The sequence below is a fragment of the Coturnix japonica genome, chromosome 11 (assembly GCF_054131305.1).
Source record: "Coturnix japonica strain WE chromosome 11, WE-NBRP24, whole genome shotgun sequence".
NCBI lineage: Eukaryota > Metazoa > Chordata > Aves > Galliformes > Phasianidae > Coturnix > Coturnix japonica.
This window is the reverse complement of record NC_140673.1, coordinates 22,385,551-22,407,452: the sequence shown is the minus strand read 5'-3', so window position 1 is coordinate 22,407,452 and position 21,902 is coordinate 22,385,551. Positions and strand designations below refer to the sequence as shown.

General features: G+C 39.9%; 1 protein-coding gene across 1 annotated transcript in view; it reads left to right on the top strand.

Annotated features, from left to right (window-relative positions):
* LOC107317605 (BEN domain-containing protein 5) overlaps positions 1-21,902 on the top strand; it is a 799,506-nt gene that overhangs the window by 621,608 nt on the left and 155,996 nt on the right. Inside the window, exon 8 of the mRNA XM_015870494.3 lies at positions 5,404-5,518. Coding sequence (XP_015725980.1) covers positions 5,404-5,518 — 115 coding nt within the window. The remainder of the gene's footprint in view (positions 1-5,403; positions 5,519-21,902) is intronic.

Sequence of the window (21,902 nt, the reverse complement as noted above, 5' to 3'; positions counted from 1 at the left end):
ATCACTCTATGTCATGATCATTTGTAGGGATAATTTCAGCATCAGCATGATGTTAGATCATGTCAGTAATCCCTCTTTGCTTGTTTATCACCATTAAAGTGCTTTTTTTGTTTCCCTCTGTACCTCTTGCTGTGGGACTGAATATTGGAAACACTTCAGGTTAAGGTATTATAGGATTGTTTCTGGCTATTAGCTTTCCTGGGGGCTACAGATCTGCATTCTGCCACCCTTGCATTGATATGGCATTGCTATGACCAGTGCTGAGTGAGATTCATTGTGAGGATGATGTCTTTCCTGCCACGCTAGGATGGAGAACTGTCCTTCATCTGTCACAAGAAAAAGGATGAGGTCTGAGTAAGACCAGGATCCCTTTTCCAAAACAGACTTTCTTCATGCTTATTGACAAGACAGTGACTTGCTGTAATTTACTCCTAAAAAATCCAAACCTCACATTCTCATTTTCCTGCTTTCCACGAATGTGTGACGGTAACATCTTTCCTATTGGTTTTTGTGTCCTTTAACTGGACATTTCAATATTTGTACAAGGATGAGCGTTCAGGACTCCCTTTATTTTCCAGTGAATGTATCATACAGTTGTGTTCATGCTTAAATGTTGCACTCTCTTTAACCTACAGACTATGACGTGCTGTCTGTAGGACACTACTCAATGTTAGGAAATGGGCCTGAAAATGTTAATCATTTCTTCTTTCTTGGCATATGCTAGAACGCAGTCCAGGATATGTTTGCATTAGCAGTTGCCATATTGCATTAAGATCTGTGGTAATTAGGTTTCCAGTAGTAGGGACAGGGCAAATGTATGATGTAGTTATACAATTATAAATGTATTGTCAGAATGAAAGGATGTGGTGAGGCAGAAACAGGACAACACAGGCTTTGCTTTGTAAGGAGCAAATGTGCAGAGGTCATGTTAGAGACGACAGGAAGTTTCAACAGAGTTTAAAGCAGTTAATTGAGGAAACACAATTTCCACTGTTCTTCCTGGGTAAGCAGGGAAGGTTACTTTGCCACATTACACGAGAAGGGATGGTGACAGAGAGTGCTGCTGGCTGAAGTGCCATGAGCTGGATTAGGGCAGAGTGGTGTCACAGGACCTGGTGTTGTGGTAAATGTGAGGTGCTGAGCTGCAGGAGAAACTCCAGCAAGCACAATTGGCCTTGAGAAAGAATAACGGCAGCAATGTAACTCTTAGTAGAGAAGGTCTGGTCCAGATTTAACACAGTTTCAGTGAAGTTTGCCAGGAAGGACTGATTAAAAAAAACAACAGCTCATTGCTAAGATTTCTAGTGCTGTTATGACAGCATATCTAACAGCTTGCAGTTGTCAGCACTGTTTTCCCTTTTCCCTGTTTTTAATTCTTTCTTTCCTTCCCCTAACAACAACTGTGGAAAGCTCCTTAAAGTTAATATAAAGTCTGTGCTTGATTTTGCGTTGCCTATGGATAAGCCTCATGTCATGGCTGATTGCTGATTTCTGAGCTGTTCTGGTTCAAGGCAGCATCTATAATTGCATGTTATTATTTAAAAAACGATTATTTTAATTACTTTCCAGAAAGGAATATAACCCCCTGAAAAAACCAAAAGAACCCTCTCTATTTGTTTGCTTCTTTTAATTGGCCAACTTTTACACATTGTCATGTGCCTGAGTAGGCCTATTCCATCGAGTTCTTTGTTTTACCTTAAAGTGACTTGAAGAGACAATGCACAGTTAATGGGACATTTTCTTTGACCTCTAGCTGTAGAGAGTTGTTTTAAATAATACTTGTCATATTTTTCGTAGATGGTGTGACTGATTCAGATTGGATTATTTCATTTGACCCAAACTGGGGCTTGTGGTTCGAAGATCCAACTAATCTGTGGGCAGCCGTTTTTTTTCTTTAATAGCAAACTAATTGGCAGACCAATTAATCTGCTCATCTGTGAAGAGAAAATTTATAGCAATAAGTAGTTCTATTTCCAGAAGTCATTCTCTAAAGTAACATTACAGTGGCCTTGTTTACTTCATGCCCTGCAACATGATCCAGTGCTTCAACAGTAGCACAGGTCAATTAGTGGACAAATTAAGCAATTATTAGCCACTAACAAGGGTGACTGGCATCATTACCCTTCCTGTTTACCAGCAAACTGTTATTTTAATACAAAGATCAACAAATAAATTAGGGCATCTGTTGTATTGCCATGTCTGCCTTGAAGTAAATGATATTAAATGGGCTTTGGTTGCTGCCAAATTCCTAACCCCAGCCTAATGAGATACACTGATATGTCTCTTGCTGATTACAGAAGCTGTAAAATTTAGTTTGTATTGATTTATTAACGAGACCAGGTTCTCTGGTATGATTTTTTTTTTTTTAATAGTCTGATATCTGTCTTTTTACTTTAAATGTTATTGATCCAGAGCCCATCAGGTTCCTCTGAAAGACAAAAGTCCATGCTAATCGTATTGATTATTTGGATGCTTACAATAATTTTATGGTGAGGTTCATGTACATTTTCATCTAGTGCTTCTCCTGTGCTTCTTGGATTTGCTTTTCCAAGCTAGATTACTGTTTGTCAGTTGTTTTTAACACTTGATTTGTACTTCTATCATGGGGTAAGACTTGGTCAGATTTAAGTAATATGTTCTCCTTAATATGCAAATAGAGTATACCATTTCTGACTGGGTGATTGTGACTGCAGAATGTCCCAATAGATTGAGGATACACTGGGAGATACTGGGTCTGATTTTCTACCAATCTGCTGTGTGTCCAAGATCATTTTTTTTTCATGTCTAGTGTACTTGGTGCAACAGTGTGTTGTGAATAGCCAGCCTTCACTCATAACATGCTTATATAGAGCCTTTCATGTAGCATGCTACAGCATCTGCTTGGTTAGGGAATAATAATACACTTTGCAAAGCTGACAACTGCACCTTCTAGTTGCTGCTTTGCCTTTGCAAGTTCTGTCAGTATGGATGCATCAGTAACAGGAGGAAAGCAAGCAGATTCTGGACAAGGCTCTTCCTTGGCGTAGTTACATTCAGAGCAAAGCTCTGAGACACTGGGCTCTCGTGCTATGTCCTGAATGAGGGATTCAGGGTTTCTTCGGTCTGGAGAAGTGGAGAAGACTGTATCTCTCTCTACAGTTCCCTGAAAGGAGGTTGTGGTATGGTGGGTGTTGCCCTCTTCTCCCAGGTAACGGTAGCAGGATGAGTGGTGATGTCCTTAAGGCGCACCAGGGGAGATTCAGATTGGATATTAGAAAATCTTCTCCAAAAGAGTGGTTGAACTCTGGCACAGTCTGCCCAGGGGAGTAGTGGAGTCTCTGTCCCTGGAGGTGTTCGAGGAATGTGTAGATGTGGTACTTTAGGGGCATGATTTGGTGGGCAGTGTTGGTGGTAGGTGGATGGTTGAACTAGATGACCTTAGAGGTCTTTTCCAGCCTTTATGATTCTATTTCTGGGTGGCTAACTCTTCCATATCTTAAAGAAAATACAAACTGCTGTGGTGTTTTCAGTCTAGTTGCAAGCTTTTTAAATCAAAAACCAGCATATAGGAAACCTGGTTATTTGGGGTCCAACGGTGTCATTTCTTCTTGTTTTGCTGTTGTATAATGAACAAAAGACAAAACGCCAGTCCCAAAGTAGATTGGTGTTCAGTTTCTTTCACTGGGAAGAGATAATTGCAAAAAGAACCCCACACATTTCATGAGGAATATCATGTATTTGCTAGTTTGCCTCAGAAATTCAGGCTTAGTCCCTTTTTCTGTGGAAGACCCAGTTGCAGAAAGGGTTTAATTTTCAAGCTTAGTCACTAATAAAAAGACTGGTGATGTTTACAATCAGATACACCTTGACCACTTTAGGCATTTCATAAACTTCATTTTACCCCTTATACTTCAATAGATTAGAAATAATTCCAATAACAACATAAGTTTAAATTTGTTAATATTTGAAATACAAAGTGGGCCTTATGATTTAGGCCAAATGAAGAACCAGTACAAAGTGTGACATTTTGGTCCTGTTTTTATTGAGTGTTTCAACCAAGATATAAGCAAGTGTTTTTAACATGGCACATATTTGGATTTTAGTTTGTATTTTTCTAAATATTTTTACTATATCATAAGGAATCAAGTTTCAAGTCAACTTAATGAAGTCAGCTAGTTAGCCCATGCCATCTCTTCTGCGCTCAACTATTGCTTGTTATACCTATTCCCTAGGGATTTGCCTTGCCCAACATTAAATGTTTCTGACGATGGGGTTCCACTCTTCCCCTGGAGAGATGATTCCACAGTATAATAGAGCTTGCCATTAGTGAAATTTTACTCATGATCAGCCTTAATTTTTCTCTGCTTAATTTTATCCAGTTACTAGAGCACGGTGATTGATTTATTCTGGGGAAATTCAGTAAGTGGCTCCTGCTTCACAGGATGGACATTACAATAAATAGCAAATTGTCATGACCTATCTGTGGGTGTCCTGAGATTACACAGGAACTCAATTTATCTCAACATTTGTTCCCTGGAAACTATTCCTGTCAGTACCAGCTCGGTGGGAGAATAAGCAATGAGTGGAACTGCTAGGCTTCCTGCCTCCTGCCCCAGTGCTAAGCTCGGAGCAAGGAGAGGATGAGTTGCCCCCTGAGCACAAGCCTGGAGGCAGGAGCCCTGGTGGGGTCTGATGCTGGATGTGTCTGGAGGAAATGGGGTTAGGATCTGTCATTTGCCTTGCTGCTGCAATAAAGGATCTGCCTTGATGAAGTGGAGTTGCTCCTGGTTTGTATGGGTGTAAAGCAAATGATGAATCTGACCTTGTGAATTCCAAACTATCAATCCCACGGTTTTTCCTGTGCCTGGTACAGAGTTGATGAAACTCTCCCAAATAGAACAGGACATTTAATACCCCTTTACACATTCAGATGACCCAATCTCTGTGTCTAGGGCAGATCTAGATACCTGCTTGAACAAATTTGAGGCAGTTCAGGTAATCAGACTGCCACTCATGAGCTGAGTGGCAGTACTTGCCCATGTACATACACTCTGGCCATGTAAGGTGTGAAATTTAAACTAGCCATTAGTTCTCAGTTTTACCACTTAAGAGGAAAAATGTTTGTTACTGTGATTAAGCCTATGAGCAGTAACTTGGCTGGTTATAATATTGTGGTCATACTATACTTGAGTTATCAAGATGGACTAAGGATATTTATTCTTAATGTTGTTATTTCTGGAGATATTTTTTAAAGTAAATCTGCTATGTGATTGCTGGTGGCTGGTTCTGTTTGCAGCAGAACATTGCCAGGAAACAAAGAGGAATGATCACTTTAATCTTTTATATGTGAGTTTTCAGATAGATACCTGGAAATTATTGATGCTATAAAACTCTGTCTTCAAGTTCATCTTTTGTTCTTCTCAGGTATAATTGATTTCCTTGTGAGCCAGCATCCTATTGCAAAAGTACTGAGAGACCACCTGGTGTTCAAGATTGCACCTATGCTCAATCCTGATGGAGTATACCTAGGAAATTACAGGTATGATATGGAGAATTAATCTCTATATTGTTATATCTACCTTATACACACTACCCTGTTTTGTCACCAAATGGCTTATTTTCATTCATTTCTTTTAAACTGGAGGTTCCCATGTGACTATAAAGCTTCCTGAAATTCCCATTGAGGAAGGGGACACAATGGCAAATTTGCTTGCTTGCATCAGGGAGTAGGCAGCAACTCCCCAAGACAGAAGGATATCTGCTCTACAGACCTCTTTTATGTGTGGGAGTGTGGAGCTAGACCTCAGCTATGTTTTATAAATGCATTCATTATGCTGCTCATCAGCCTCTCTGTAAATGTGTCAGTCAATCAGAGTTTCCTTCAACTACCCAGATCATCCATTAAAGTCACAGAATTCAGTCTATTATTGTACTGTGATAGATAGTGATACATAGAATGGAATAATCACCCGCCCTATGCTAATTTTGCTTCGTTTTGGTATTTGAATTACTGCTTTACCTCCTCCTCTGTTGAGAACTTAACCAGATAATCTTTTGTTTTCTCTAAAATTGTTCTTCATGCATTTATTTACAAAATAGATGTGCTGCTGGAGGTGATAATGAAAAGCAGTTGATAAGCTGATGATTAGTTTGTGGGGGCAATTACATCTACCACATAGTTCTCTGGAGAAACCCTTGAGAATTGTAATACATAGTGTATGTGGTTTTGCTTACAGTGCAAGACTAAATAACACTATGCTCTGAAGCCAGGCTACTTTGAGGTTTGATCTAATTAGCTTTTGCATTGCTAAGCAGAATAAGACTATTGTGCGGATGGGAGACCACTGAGGAAGGAGATAGAAGTTGCAGAGCTTGGTGCTGCTGGCTCTGTTCTTTGTTTTCAGGCATGATTCTCAGCCTGCCTGTGCTTTGTTGCTTCCTAAACTGAAGTATTAGGAAACTGCCTGGGTAATTTCAGCACGCTTATGCAAGTTTTATATGTCAAACTTCCAAGGACAAATAGTCACCCTCCAGCTACACCGATACTCACCCAGTTCAGCTAATCCGAAAGCAGAGAGCAATATTGCAGTAGTGGTGTCTCACAGCACCAGGAATTTATTATAATGGCTGTGTCACCGTATAGGAATGAAGCCCTAAAATGGCTCTACAATCTGATACTACATTATCTTGTTGCAGGTGCCCTGCACCCAGGCAAGTCCAGTTGCAATTAAGTAGCTTTCTTTTCCTGCCATAAATTCACCTGCCCTGTAGGTTTTTCTCCCGCATTGTTATTTATACCCTTTGAGAGGCGCGCAGCTTTAGACATGCATATGGCTTATAACCTGAAGAGCCATCTGGGAACCCAGGTATTACAAAAGGGCAAGTGAATTCATCTGGAATTGCTGAGCCTGGTATTACGCTATTGTTTAAGCCTTTCATGATATGCAGAATTTTCAGCCCTCCTGAACTAAAAGGACTTTTAATGAGGTAGCTGGAAAAGCATTTGATTTCCTTGCAATTCTTTATTTACAAAAGACCTAACGTAACTAATAAGTTAAAAATGAGGATAAGAAGCAAAATACTACCTATTATCTTGAGAAGAATATGAAAAAGCCCAGTAATGTGCCGGCGTTGTAGTTAACTAGTGCTGAGTGAATAATTTACAACAAACACTTTATTTCCTGCTCATACAAAATCCACAAGCACATCAAAATTTATTTGCTTGAATTTGCTGGATGAATTTAAAGAGAAAAAAAAAATCTCTGAGGATCAATTGCTAGTGTTTGCAATTTTAACTCTTTGGCTTCTCTGTGATTGACTAGATAAGTCTGTTTCATCTCTTTGGGACTTTGTTCGGATTAGCACATAAATAGAACTTTCAGAAACCTTCAGTACGGCATGGTATAACACAGAGGTATCAGCTGGGAGCAATCCTCCTTGGCTTGCAAACAAAGTTTGTGGTGCCATAGGCAGCAAGAGCGTTTCTACTCATTTGAACTTCTCCTTCCTGTTATCTCCTGCTTTCTCAGAACAGCAGCTACTATTTCTTTGGTTCATTGAAGGTGCACTTTCAGAGCTATGCAAGTTAGGATAATGAAATGGGTAATTAAACCTCATGCTTGACTTTGTAAATTGATCCTCTGCCATGGGGAGAGAGTTTGTTTTAACCCCAGCACGACACGGCTTCATAGAACTGGGAAAGTATGCTCTCAGATGGACTTTGCTGTCCTCTGAAATCCCAGGTGTAGAGAGCACCATTAAAAGCCTGAGTGTGTCAGCAGTTCTTGTAGAGGTGATGGGATGTACTAGTTCTTATGTTCTGCATACATATTTGCACAGGGCAATATGGCAACGTTTGGCTGATGGGCTTTTCTTTGTTGTTGCTTTTGGAGATGAAGGACTCTTGTGGATGGTGTGGCCCTGTGCAACTCTCTGAAATATTTTTTCTTTCCTTTGTTCTGAGTTGCTTGTGAACTGAGATCTAGGAGTTTAAGCCAAAACTGAAATAATAATACCAATAATTGTCTATTATCTATACATTGTTGCTCATTCTCAAGGGAACAGACCAAATAGGTTGTGATTCTACAGGGACTTTCTTGTGGTGAAATGTTCATAACCAGCAACAAGTGAGTTTAATATCACGGTTATAAAACATGACTGCTCACGGCACAGAAACACCTGTGACGAATGTTGTTTCTATGTTGCACATACTTTGAGGGGACTCTAAAAGAAAATATCATGGGTCTGAATTCCTTTGATATCAGAAGTAATGCAAGAAAAAAAAAAAGATTGCTAATCTTTACTGATGTATTCAAGTATGTGCAAGTGTTTGGGAAGTATGTCTGTGGGCCTATGCAGTTGGGAAAAAAAAAGCCATGGCTCTTCAGCATGGTTGTCCCTCTGTTCTGGCTGGTGATTTGTCCGCAGCTCTCAACAAAATTGAAAGACCCTTTTTGATGGGGATGGAGCATAACTTGTTTCTTTTCCATCGTGAAAGACCATGGCAAAAAATTGGTAGATTTGTGCACTTCTCCATCCCACTCTGATGAATTAAACTGTGAAACAGTTTTAGAAAGTAAAGGAATACTGCTGTTGAGAAGAGACGTTTCTTGACTTTTCTCTACTTCTGCTATAGCATTATCATCTTCTGAATCTATTACCATCCCCAGGGAGGTGGAGTTAGACTAAGGAAAAAAACGTGTTCTTGCTTTAAAAGTCGTGCATCCCCAGGCTTGGCCTGAACTTTCCTTTATCGAGATCTTGTTCTTAAGCTGGCATTCTGCAGTTGAATGCTGAAATGTGTCCCTGCAGGCAAGATGACTGTACCACACTGTCTTAGATTAGTTCCAATTTGTCAGTCTCACCTTCCAGAGATGAAACCCCATACTAGCACTAAAAGGGATGTATTTCTTAGTCTGGGCAGATTTTCACCGAGATGTCTCAGAAATGCCATGACAAGGCACTTGAAATATCCTGACTGTTTTCTAAAGGCTTTGTTGCATGACCCACTAATGATCCCCTTCCTTAGTGTTTCTGTGTTGCCTTTGATATATTTGCTGTGGCAGTGCCATCCTTCTCTAAATTAAAGCCATGAATTAGCTGAAATGTTCTGATATGTCATCACGAGATTATCCTATTTTGATTATAGGGGCTACTTTAAGAGTTTGTGTGGATGGGGGAAGAGGGCACATGCCAGTTCTGATCCTTTCTTGTTCCACTGTCAGCTATGATGGTTCTGAAGCCAGTACAGTCTCCTACTTTCTTGTGTGAGGGCACAACAAAACAATTTGTTGGTTGGAAAGGAAGCCAAACCCTACTGAGATTGTAAAGCCAGATTCACTGTAAGTGGCGGCAGAGCTTATATGGAAATAAAAGCTGTTTGGGGATTAAATGTTTTGGGCAAATGGTATATTTTAGCCCTGGAAATATAGTTTTGTAGAAACTGCTTGCAGAAGTGGGCTGAATTTGACAATTTGTTCTATGAGGAGAAAATAGTGAGAGAGGAAAGCTTAGAGAAACAAAGTGATCAGTTGTATCATTTCTTAAGGACAATCTTTTGTTTACTTAATAATGGCATGATCTGTTTAAAAACTCTTTCGTTAAGGTCCCTATTGAAGAGTCTGAAATAAAATGAGGAAACTTTGCTTCAGATCAAATTAAATACCTCAGACTGATCCTACAAAGGTTTTTTGTGAACTTTATTTCTGTGAATAATAATAAAACATTGATATTCGCATGTAATGGTTGAAGGGTCATTTGACAGTAAAAGCATAAGAGGATTTTAACCAAAACGTCTTAGCTTTGAATTAGAACTATATCTTGTAACACTGGGTGGCTGTCTTTTGGTCTTTGATACTTACACTTTCAGAGGATGTGTTTATATAGACCCACGTGTGTAATTGTTCACTGTTCACAGTGGCTGGATGTGCCATGTCATTCATACTGTCACTTGACTTCTTGTGAGACATGGCTGTTTATCTGCATGTGGACATTTGCCTAACATCTCTTGATTATTTTTCTTGTCTTTTTGTGATGGGGAAGGTTTTTTTTCCCAGCTTCATTTCATGAATGTGAAACACATGCATTGCTTTGAATTGGAAAACTGAGTATCCATCTCAGATGACAAGATGAAGCTCTCGATGGAGTTTATTTTTCCTAATTAGACGTTTGTCATTGTGTATTCTATATAACAGCATATAAGTAAACAATCATGGACCTTTTGAATAAATTTATTGGTTTTATTTATGTTACTGGGCATAAAAAAATCTATAATTACCAGGTACAGCCGCACTATAACTGGTATTTAATGACAATTACTTTTTGTTACCATAGAAATGAGTCCAAAGTAGTTACCTATAATTTCTCATTCCCAAACCTCACACATGTTGTATTGCAGTATTACCATAGTAATTGCCTATTAGTCATCATAAAATAAGCAGTTACCCAGAAGATATCAGGATAGTGTGAAATTTCTCATCTCCTTCAAAACTCGCAGCACATGCCGCTTCTCGTCTGCCTTCAGTGGGATTTTGCTTGGGTGACAAAAATGTTGGTGGTACGTTAACCCAAGGGACGAAAGGATTTGATTGAGAGAGAATTATGCTCTAAAAATACACTGCTGCAAAAAGTATGTTCTGCATCCTGAAAATGTAAGACTATTTCATATTATTTAAAAGAAAAAAAAGAAAAGACATTTTCCAATTGCATGAAATGGAGATCTGTTTCCTGCGATGAGTTTTCTCTGGTTTTTGCTTGTTTGATTTTTAATCCACCTGTGACCAAAGCAGAGGCTATACATCTCCAAGGGTCGGTGGGTGAGAACAGCCGTGCTACATCAACCTCACAAGTTCAGTTTCCACCAGTGCAGCAGGGGATGGTGCCAAGATAAAGGTCAGAGCTGGAGATGCTCATAATGTTCTTTCTCACATGTATTTTCACAGCTTCCCATACTTTTCTTGAGCTGATGGGATTTCTTTTTCATTAGTTACGTGTAGTGGATCCATCTTCCTAGTACCAGTCCTGTTGAGCTCAGATAAGGTGAGCTCTGGCACTTGCCTTCCTCTGGGAAACACTGCCTATGTCAGGCTGCTGTCAGCTTCACCCACTTCTAAGTGGCCCATCATTCTCTTTGTTTTTATTCTTAACTTAGATCGTATGTTGCTTAGGGCACTAAGCAACTTTCTCTTCCTGCCTATGTCACATTTAGCATCAGCCTTTTCCTTGCATCACCTTCTTCCTTATGGAGGTGGGAGGGGATGAGGCATGGAAGAAGAGAAGCTTTCCCTCCCCCCCAGCTTCTGCTTGGAATTAAGCAATGTTCAGAAGTGGTCTGTGATGTCCTTCTCCCTGGTGGTCATTTGGATCTATTGTGGATTTTCCAGTATTTGCTAAGTTGGGGACATGGAGAGCAGAGTCTGAAGTGGATCCTCAGTTGTGATCAGGTGTGATTAGGCATCAGCACTGGAAAAGTCCAGGAAAGCAAGCAGCACTGTTGTTCCTCTCTTGCTTGGATGCTTTCTTTCCATGGTGGCTCTTATTGCCCATAATGCTGCAATCATAAAGCAGTGATCATAGTTACTGGCTTTGGTCAGTATTAATTTAAACAAACAAGAGTTTCTTTTTGTTAAAAAAAAAAAAAAAATTAAAAATATAGTCATCTTTTATCTTAAAACAAATACCAGGCTTGCAAAAGGGTTCTTATCTACTGCCATTGAAAATGCTCTTTATATGGATGTGGTAACTGCTCATTTAAACCGTATTACAGCTCCTGAGTATTTTTCAGTTGCTATTGATGTGACAAATTCTCTTGCACAGAGGACTGCACCAATCAATAGAGTCAGTATATGTGCTTTAACAACAATGCCACATGCCTTGGGGTTCCAGTTGAATCTGAACCTTTTAGTAGCATTAAATAAAGCGATATTTATTTTGCTTTTGGTAAAGGAAGAAAAAAAAAACCAACAAAAAAACAACTACCTAATTTAATACAACTTGTTGCAAGGCCTTGAAGGCAGCATTATGGGACCATTCTCACATGTGATGAATACGTAACTAGCATTGGAGCTGCTATTTTGTTGTTATAAGCAAACCCTTCTCTTTTAGCTAGATTGATCAGGGACTACAGAGTAGCCTTTTATTTTTACAGAAGCAGGGAGAGAAGTCATAATGAGAAATATTGAAATCATAGCTTTTTTATATCTGCCATTATTCCACTGAGAATGAGACATGATGTCCTTAAAGAGACAGGGCTATTTATTTTCCGTTTAAATAGGACCATTTGTGATTATTACCTTTGAGCTGTTATGCAGAGGATAAGCACCCAACTCATGAATCCCAGCCAAGTGAATCGAAGTTTTGTACCCGAGTGCCATTTATGTCTGTGTGTTGCTGTAGGAGCCTATTCTTGACTTTCACTGAATTCATTTTTGCATATCTTTCTCTTATGAAATATATTTACAATAAGTAGGGATGCTAATGCCAATTCAGATCAAATGCTCATTTCTTTTCCAACTCTCCTGAATAGCTAATCTTAGATCTGAATGATCTTATTTGGACTCTTTTGCTCTACTTTCAGCTATAAAGCCAACAAATGTTGTACTTCCTTCTCTTTCTCTGTCCTCTGTCTAGGCTTGTATGTCTGAATGGTAATTCGAGCTCTTGCTCATAGTAGCAAATGAAGGAGCAAAGTCACTGGTATTTGAGATATTTTGTTGTTATTTTTTTAATCTGCAAAAGAATTGCAGTTAACTTCAGCCTATTTACAGTGGATCTGAGCTTTGGTTTCCTTAGCTGCAATTTTGGAATGCTTAGATTTCATAAATAAGATTAGCTGTGGACCTTACGTTTATTAGTGTGTGGTTAAACATTCCTTTGCTTTGAGGCACTATGTCAGTACCAAGCAATATTGCTTAGAAAAATGACAACTTTAAATATACCTATGTGATCAAAGCTCTGTTTTATTTCTGTTTTTCAAAGTGAGAGGAGGCAGAAATACTTGGAGCTGGTCACTATCTCATGATGTATCAAACTGAGCTCTGCCTCTTGAACAGCAGTTGCCAGGCCACCCTCAGTGGCTTTTAGGCTGGAAGGCTGCTCCAACAGCCTTATTTGCCAGACATGGGAAGTTATTGCTGTGACACTACCTGAGAAGTATGGCATGTATTTGCAGGTGCCATCCACTGGTGTGGTTTTCTGAGCTGTTTCCAGAGGCAGGTGTAAGAAATGGCTTCCTCATAGCAGCCTTTTTATCAGCAATCTGCAGCCATTTGCCTGCATGGACAGAACAAGCTTCTAACTTGAATTGCACCTTTCCACAGTTACACCAGAGATCCTCCTGCCCTAGCAGGTGTCTCTGCAGCAGCTGTGGGCTGATGTTGCATGGTGTGGGAAATGTTTGCATAGGTGTTAGTAGTAGGATCCAGCTTCCAAGTCCTAAGGCTTTGTCTCCTCTTTTCCCCCAAATAACATTAATGATACAGATGCTTTGCTGAAGATCTGGTTCAGGAAAGGGCTCTTGAACAACTACAGCCAGGCTGTAAATTGGGATTCAAGATGTTGTGCTATCAGGGCGACTGATCAGAGTTGTACTCTCACTAGACTGCTGCCTCCTTCCCTCACTTTGAGAGTATTCTGTCTAGCATGGAAAAACTTGGCTGTTCTCTCCTGGCTCTGGAGGGGTTCCTAGATGTTGCTGTCCGTTGGTCCGGGGGAAGCAACCAGTCTACTGTCATATTTTAGCTTTACCACGGTACATTTGATTGATGGTTCATGCCAAGAAGATTTGTCTTTGCCAGAAGTAAGTGAAAAATGTGCACTGCAAAATATTTTAATGTAGAAATGACCAATTTGAGGTCAACTTTTGCATTAATGAGATCACCCGCTGTTCATTCCAGGGAACAACTTAGAGGGATAGCGTGGAAGGGGTTTTGTTTTCTATCCATAAGCATAGGAACACCCAGCAGGTACTTAGCTTGTATCCTATTTTTGGATTGTTTCACCACAGGTAGTATCTTAAAAACTTTTCCATTGTGTCCATTCTGCACATCTCCCTTATTTAATTAGCATCTGATTACCTAGACCAACAGATTTGCCTGCCACTTTTCAGGCAAAGCAGCTGATGAAAACAAGGTCCCTATTTACGTAAGACCATCAGCAGTCACTGATTCCCCCCCCATGGCCTCTGTAAGTCTCTGCTTCTGGTCAGTATTTATGATGTTACACAAGCAAAGGGTTTTGTGTTCACCTTCAGCTTATGGTGGAAGAATTTCTCACATATCAATGGAGATGCAGTGTATTCCTGTTCCATCTGCTGCTGTGTGGGTAGTGAGGGGGAAATCCCATCCAAGTTATTAGGAAAACAATAGCAGCCTAAGGGGATGTTTGTTTACGTTGCTTTTTGTTGGTTTCTGCTGTGGCAGCTGCTCTGTTGTTTTTTGTTGTTGATGTTGTTGTTTGTTTTAAATGGTGGCACTTAAAATGATGACAGCTTGCTGTATAATTTACGATATTAGACCTAAGGGCAGTGTCATATAACATGAAATAAAATCCTGGGATAAATCTAAATAATAAACATGCCATTATCTAAAACAATATGGTGTTATTAAAACGGCATTCAATAACCTAACGATGTGCATCACTTCCGGGGAGTGTAAAGATGCCTTTACACATCTTGGCTAGCACACTGACTTGCAGAATCTCTAATCTTGGTGACACAGAGGACCTTGTTTTGGTGCTTTCTAGTAATGGATCTAAGTGGTTTGGTGTTGTGATGTATCACCTCTATGCAGAAGAAAGGTTACCTTATGCTAATTCACATAGGTGAAGTCTCTCAGATGATGAACTTTGTGTTGAATCTTAGAAGGAGTTTTCAAGGTGTTTGTCTGAAAACTTAGGTTATGCCTGTAAAACAAACCTTTCCTGTAGCCACTAGTACACAAATCTTTGTTGCTGAAGTAGATAGATATAGGAGACTGCCATTTCACAGCTGCTTTAAGCTAAGGAAAGTGTGTGCTGGCAGCTGAAGGGGCAGTTCAGTTCTGTTCTCTCCTGGCCACAACATCCCTGCCATCTCCTCTGTGCCATGACTTGTGCTTGTATGGTAGTGCTATGAGCTGGAAAAGGATTGATCCTGCAGAAATCGAGCCTGGCAAAATGTTTTTCACTTGGCTTCTTGCACAGCCAGGAAAATGGGACCACAGCAGGGACAGATCCCTCATATTGTTGGCTTGAGTGTAATGCGCTTAAGGCAATTCTGAAGCTGGAGGCTGAGATGTCGGTAGCTGTTATGCAGCTATTCTGGACACCCTAGAAATGAAGGACAGGATGACCACTGATTTCCTGAGTGCTGTTGGTATGTTCACAAACAACTTTGTCTATACTATCTCTTTCTTAGGTTTATCGTTTGCTAGTAGGTGCAAATGGTTATTTTAATTGCCCATTCAGAGGCTTCACAAGTCAGGGGCTGGAGATGAGCTGTTTCTAGGCAGCTGTTATGTCCTGTTACATATGTGGTGAAAAACTGTTCATGAAATCCCTTCCCCTCTCCACCCCCTTAAAATACAGCAGCCAACATAACGGTGCTGACGTGGCAGCGGGAGCAATTAATCTCATAGTAGATTACCTTTTGCCTGCTGCCTCTGGCACCAGGCAGAGGGGAGATGTCAGGATGCCCTGGGAGGAGGTGTATGTGACATCTGATTGACAGCTGATGGCTCTGCCTGGTTGGTGCCCAGGAGCTGGAGGAAGTATGCTGACATGGATGGGCTGTGGTTAGGAAAGGGATGGATGTGACATTTGTGGACACACAGTGCTGAATCACACAAGCAGTAGCCATCTCTGCTAGCGTGAGTGGGACAGGTATTCTGCCTCTTCTTTCCCTCACAGATTGGAAAGGATGTATATTAATAGAAGTATACGTGACTTAACATGCAGCTACTCAGTGTTAACCCACGTCCCCAGGGAAGAGAAGTGCTTATTTCAGGTTGCACAGATCATAAGCCTGCTGTCTTGTGTGGTGCGTATGCTCTGAATACTAATGCTCTCTTTCCCTTTTCTTTACTGGCACAGCCATTGAGCTGATGAATTGTATAGATTATACAGTGATAATGGATGGGGAAGGGGAATTTCATCTGTCTCTTTAACCAAAGTATGAACAGTAAATCCTGCCTGTTTGTAGAGAACAGCTGGATTTCTAATAACACTGGAATGCTGTTGTGGTGGGGGAGGTTTAGCTACCCCCTCCCTTTCATTGCTGCCATTCAGACAGCCCAGTGTTTGCATAAGGATGATGCTTTCCAGCACCCTGAGGCTAACATAGCAGTTATCCTGGGAGTCTGCCAGATCTGTTGGATCTAGGAAGAGTCTCAGCTTCTCCATGGTGCCTCTGTGTGATGCCTCTGCGATGAAAGAAAGATAGAGGCCTTGTATCTGATCTCCAAGTAACAGCTAGGTGAGGGAATGGTTTCTCCTTGTAAACTAGCCCAGTCCCTAGTTGTGAAGTGGGCTGAGCTGTGATCTGATCCTGTGCAGGACAGCAAGTAGTCTGCATTATGGAAAGTCTTAGGGCAAGATTGAGTGCATCTTTGGGAACCTCAAGAGCTGCAAGAAGGGTGACATAGAAGCGTGCGAAACTTCCCATATTTTGTGTTATTAATAATAAACGTTGTATATTAATTAAAATTGTAACAAGCTAGCTGACTGAATGTTCAGATGGCTGATAAGATGGTGGTGTTCATCAAAAGCCACAATCCTGTTCTGCTGGATGCTGTACAAGCACATCATAAATGATCCTCACTTTCCTAAAGTGCTTTCAGAGCTAAAAGTGTGGCGCAGCAGGTGTACAAGGCAATCAAGTGAACTGTTATAGCAAGGGAAGACAAAGTGCTAAATATAATTGGACGAATAATAGTAGGGGTTTTTCCCTTTCTTTTGTGATTATTTTTTTTTCTCCCTCCCCTCTGGTCAGTGGCAGGAAGTACAATAGATAACTATACAATCAGGAAAAGTAATCTTCATATATCAGTAGATAGTAGGGCTTCTGTAGATGAAGTGAAGCTGGGGAAGGAGCTTTCAGTGGCAAAGGAAGGTTGAACCAAAAGGTGTGTTTGTTCAAAATGGATTACCTCTAGATGTTCCTCTGTTCTCCGTTTCTTCACTGCTTGGGCACAACTGTGAAGCTCTGTCTACTCATATCCCAGTGCAAGCATTATTTCAGTTCTAGCTGTAGGATTTTTGCTGTTCTGTTGCAGCTGAGCAGTACTATGGTTCTACTCGTTTTTTTGCACCTGGATTAAATTGCCATTTTGTGCATCTGGAGGTGGTTTTGTTCAGTAGGTTTTGGAAATTCACAGGTGTTCAAGGCCCAGTCAATCTTCTGCCAGTGCTGGCTAGTGAGGGAGCTTACACAGTGAGAAGATCAATTCCATGTAAGCCCCCCCAGCAAGTTTTGCACCCCAGTGGTTGTCCATGGATAGATCTTCTGTCTGCTCTTCCAAGACAGAAAAGAATCAAATGACAAACTGCCAGTCTTTCTTCTTTACTTTCTGCTATGCCCTTGTAAATCTGTATGTTTTCAGCAGCTAAAATCTTTTGGCTGTTGTTGTTTGTTTTTAGTTCTTCCAGTAGAGTTTACTTGTGGCATTGACAGGAAAAACTAATGGCCATGTAGGCTTGCTTTTGGCATCTCTATCTTGCTGATGCTTTGCTAACTAGTGTGAGAGAAAGACAGATCACATCCAGGAGATACACACCGTTATATTGGTATAAGTGAGAAACAAGCACAATTCTAGCAGACAGTTCTTATTCCTTACATTGGTCACCCTTTCAATTACAGATCTGATCTGCTGAAGTCTTGTCATTCTTATTCTAGTTTCTGTTAATGAAATGCATTTAACTGTCAGCTCTTGTTAACAGTAACAACACAGCTGAGGATTCATAAATTCCCATAGAACTCGAATGACTGCTACCTTAGAGGAACTCAGTCAAGTCCTTTTTCATCTTGAAGTTGGAGGGGAGATAACCTCAGCTGGCTTGATCCATCCAACCTGGGTATTTCAAGCAATGAGTTTATCTCAGACTTTTGTCTGATTCCTGTCTGAAATAATCTAGATCAATATTCTAAGAACTCTGGGTTTTTCAGGTCTGTGTCACCATTGCTGATTGGTTATTTTTGTGAATGAGCAATGCTTCAAGGGAGATATCTTTGTATGTAGGGTGTGGTAGATCAGGAAAGATGTTCACTTAGCCACTTTTTAGCTTTCAAATGCAGGTTTTTCAAAGCACTGTTCAGTGCAGATGGATTTCTTTTGCAAGAAGCCTCTATGTCTGATGATCGCTTGGTCTTCCTTTAGTATTATTGACATCTGAATTAAAAAAATTAGACACACTGTATACTTAAAGTCATTTAATCCAACTGAAGTATTCTACAAGTTCAAGTTCTGGAGACAATTCCTTCCTTTCAAATGACAAATTCTATTAAAATCAGTAGAAGCTGGAGGCTCTTTCTTTCAACTGTCCAATGCAGAGGGCTTTACGCTTTGATACCATGTAAGCTCAGTAGGATACAGAAGAAACATCACAGGAATAAAACTTCATAATCTCTCAGAAAATCCAGTTAAATTTTGCTGATACTTTCCTGAAAACCTGTATTATACAGAAGGTGTTGGTTTTAAGGTATAAGCATTTTAATTTGAAAGTTGTGTAAGGTCCACAGAAGCAGGATGAAGGTCAGCTTTGGCCACTTTGATCATCACTATAGTAATGAGAACAGGTTTGTACCTGCCATTCCTGAATGGCTGCTTAAATGTGGAGTTTGGTTTAAGCACTCAGATAAGGAATAATAAACAAACAAAACTTCTTTCTCTTTTTTAATTGAAAACGTGCAATTGCTAACCTATAATATAAAAGTGGCAGTGGGAATGACTAATCATGTTGAAAGCAGGCCATGAATAAGTGTTGTCGTGAGCAAAGTAAATAGTATGTATGCATGCTTTATAAAAGGCTTTGTAAAGACTCTACACTTATTTAAGATAAATGGATTTTCATATCTGTCGGGCTTTCTCTTTTGATTCCCGTTTTACTGCTCATTCCATTTGGATGCATCTCTATTGGTGGCCATATACGTGCTTCTTGGTGGGATTTCTCATCTCCTGCAGGCCAGACACCCAGTTCTGCCCCATATATGCTGATAATGGCTTGGCTTCCTAACACAGCTGCTGCCATCAGATTTTGTTCCTTTGTGTGAATGAGTCCAATAGGACAAACAAGCCTAAACCAGCTGCAAGTAAAATTTCTCCAGGGACTGCCTGCAGGCATAAGTGCATCAGTGTTGAGACCACAGCAGCTGCCTCTGTCCTGTTAGGTAAAGATCTGTTTTGGGGCAGAATGGAGCATCTCAGGATACATGGCATATGAGGAATGAAATTCAGCTGCAGGACAGAATTATGCCTTAATGTACTTGTGGTTTTTTTCCTCTTTCTCTTAAGACTGTTGAACTTATCCAGAGGTTGGAATCCTGAGTTTCTGTATCGAAAAGAAGCCTTTGGCAAATATCATGGAGATGTTTCCCTTTGTTTAAAATTTTGTTTAATCAATGGAACTTTTCTGGTTGCTTGTGAACTATCATTAAATATTATCAGCCAGTAAAGGGCTATCTGTTAAAGGGCTCAATTGGATAATGCCCTTAATAATATATTTTAACTATTGATTAGCCTTGTAGTGATCAGGCAGTTGGACTTGATGATTTTTGTAGGTCCCCTCCAATTTAGCTATTCTGTTCTAATTGTTGAGGTAGCTCTAAACTTATCCTGTACACAAGTGGGTATGGTTTTATGTGAGAATGTATTTCTGGGAGCAGTTGATGCCATCACAGATAAGATCATGGTAGTTTCTGCAATAAATGCTCAGATCTGTGAGTAACAAGACCATAAGAGCTTCATGTTTTGAGACTCTACTGGAGACTGTTTCCAGTCATTCTATAAGGTCAACATGCTTTGAGTTGTTTTCAGAACTCTCTTTATCACAGATTTTTAAACAACTAAATTCCTTTTGAAGAGAGTACTATTTAATGGGCATTTGCTTGGGTAGCATGTCCCTAATAACTGTGTAGGAGTCTCACTGTCTTTTAATCTCTGAAAAGGATGGACAGCAGGCTTTCATTATATAGAACTGAACAAGAGGGAAGGTGCTGTCATCTGCTTTTTCCTCTTTTTCTGAAATACTAAATCTGCTGCTCAGAGATTAGGAGTAAAGGCCTGGTTAGTCCTGAGGGAGGACTCGGTGCAAATTCACAAACTTATTTTGGCATTTAAATTAGCTTTCAGCTAAGGTTGCTTCCTTATTTTATGTACTTGGGCTACAGCTGCTCTGGGGTGTGTATTTAAAGTTAATCTGTGTCAATTATTTCAGCAACATGTTGTGGGACAGAGGCTGCTAACAAGAAATTAAGAATTAGCTATCTTATAATGGGCTGAGTCTATTGCAGACAAGGACTTGACTTTTTCCACCTCCAAAATATAGCAAATGTGAGCTCCAGTAGGAAATGAGAGGAGACAGCCATGAGTGTGGTATTTTTGTGATGATCTTTGACTTGAGTAGGGACAAAGTTCAGGAGTCTTTTGGGAATGATGTTGAGGAGCAGAATCATAATGATATTTGATACTCTGTATTATTCCTGGGCAATAAATGGAGCTAGGGTGTAAGAGCTAAAATCTGCTCTGGGCATAGATCATCAATTGCTAAGAAGGAAAGTAGCAGGTTGTCCTCACGTTGGAGCATGCAGCTGGAAACCAAACTTTGTCCTATTTGGCTATGTATGTATAGATGCATGGTGTCATTGAGTTGGGCATTGAAAATAAACAACTACAAATAAAAATCAAGCAAGAAGAATTTAAGGGTATTCTGTGACATCTCAGAGTACACAAAGATTCTGAAGTTCTTCACCATTTTTGGGGTTCCTCAAAGTTTAGTTTTCTAGATCAGTTTGGTGTGGCTTTTTAAAACTCCACTGAAGCATGCTCTACTCCAAAACTATCAACAGTATTTTGCAGCTCTTGGCTTCCTGCTGACCAGAGGTTCTTATTATAATAAACACATTCAGTAGACAAAAAACTTACTGAGGGAATGATACAAAATTACAGACACAATAATTATACTCACTCATGTCAGAGCGCTCTTACAACAAGAAATAATAATGAAACAACATTTACTTTATCCTTTGTCAGGGGCCAATAAAGGATAATGTGGCCATATTCAAAAAGAATCTTTTTTTTTTAATACTCTATATTGCCTTCATTAACATTTTTTTCATTTCTTGTTTTATAACCCTTTTAATTGAAAGGGGTGGAAAGAGGGGGGAAGCATATGAAGGGCATGTTGTGGAGAAACAACAACAACAAACTTTTTTCCTAAGCATTACTGGTTTCTCTATAACATCGAGAATAGTGCTGCCTCTCCATTGCACTGCTGTGGATTAGTGATTTCATTAAAATGTTTTGTTGAAGGTCTTTTCATATAAAGCTTTTTTGTTTGTTTTTTGTTGTTGTTGTTGTTGTTGTTGTTTTAAGTCTCATTTCATCCAATTAACTTCTCTGTATCTCTGAGGTTCTGCCAGATCAGTGAGACAGTGACTGCTGCTTCTTGAGAAGTCACATATAGTAGCAGCACAGGAGTCACATAGAGCAATAAGGTTCATTTTGTTGCTTCAAAAGAGACGAGGAAGACAGGAGAGCCCATCAGCTGTTGAGACCTTTTGCCACTCTTGAAGTTCCTTGGGTAGAGTTCTGTAGGAAGGGATGTTCAGTCTGGGTGCTCTATTGGTGGTCTTTGACTCTGTACTGAGCTTTGACTATTGGTGTAACTTTAGATTTATTCAATGCACATTTGAGTTCTGTGTGCTTGCATTTTTGAAAGAAATTTAAATAGCCTTG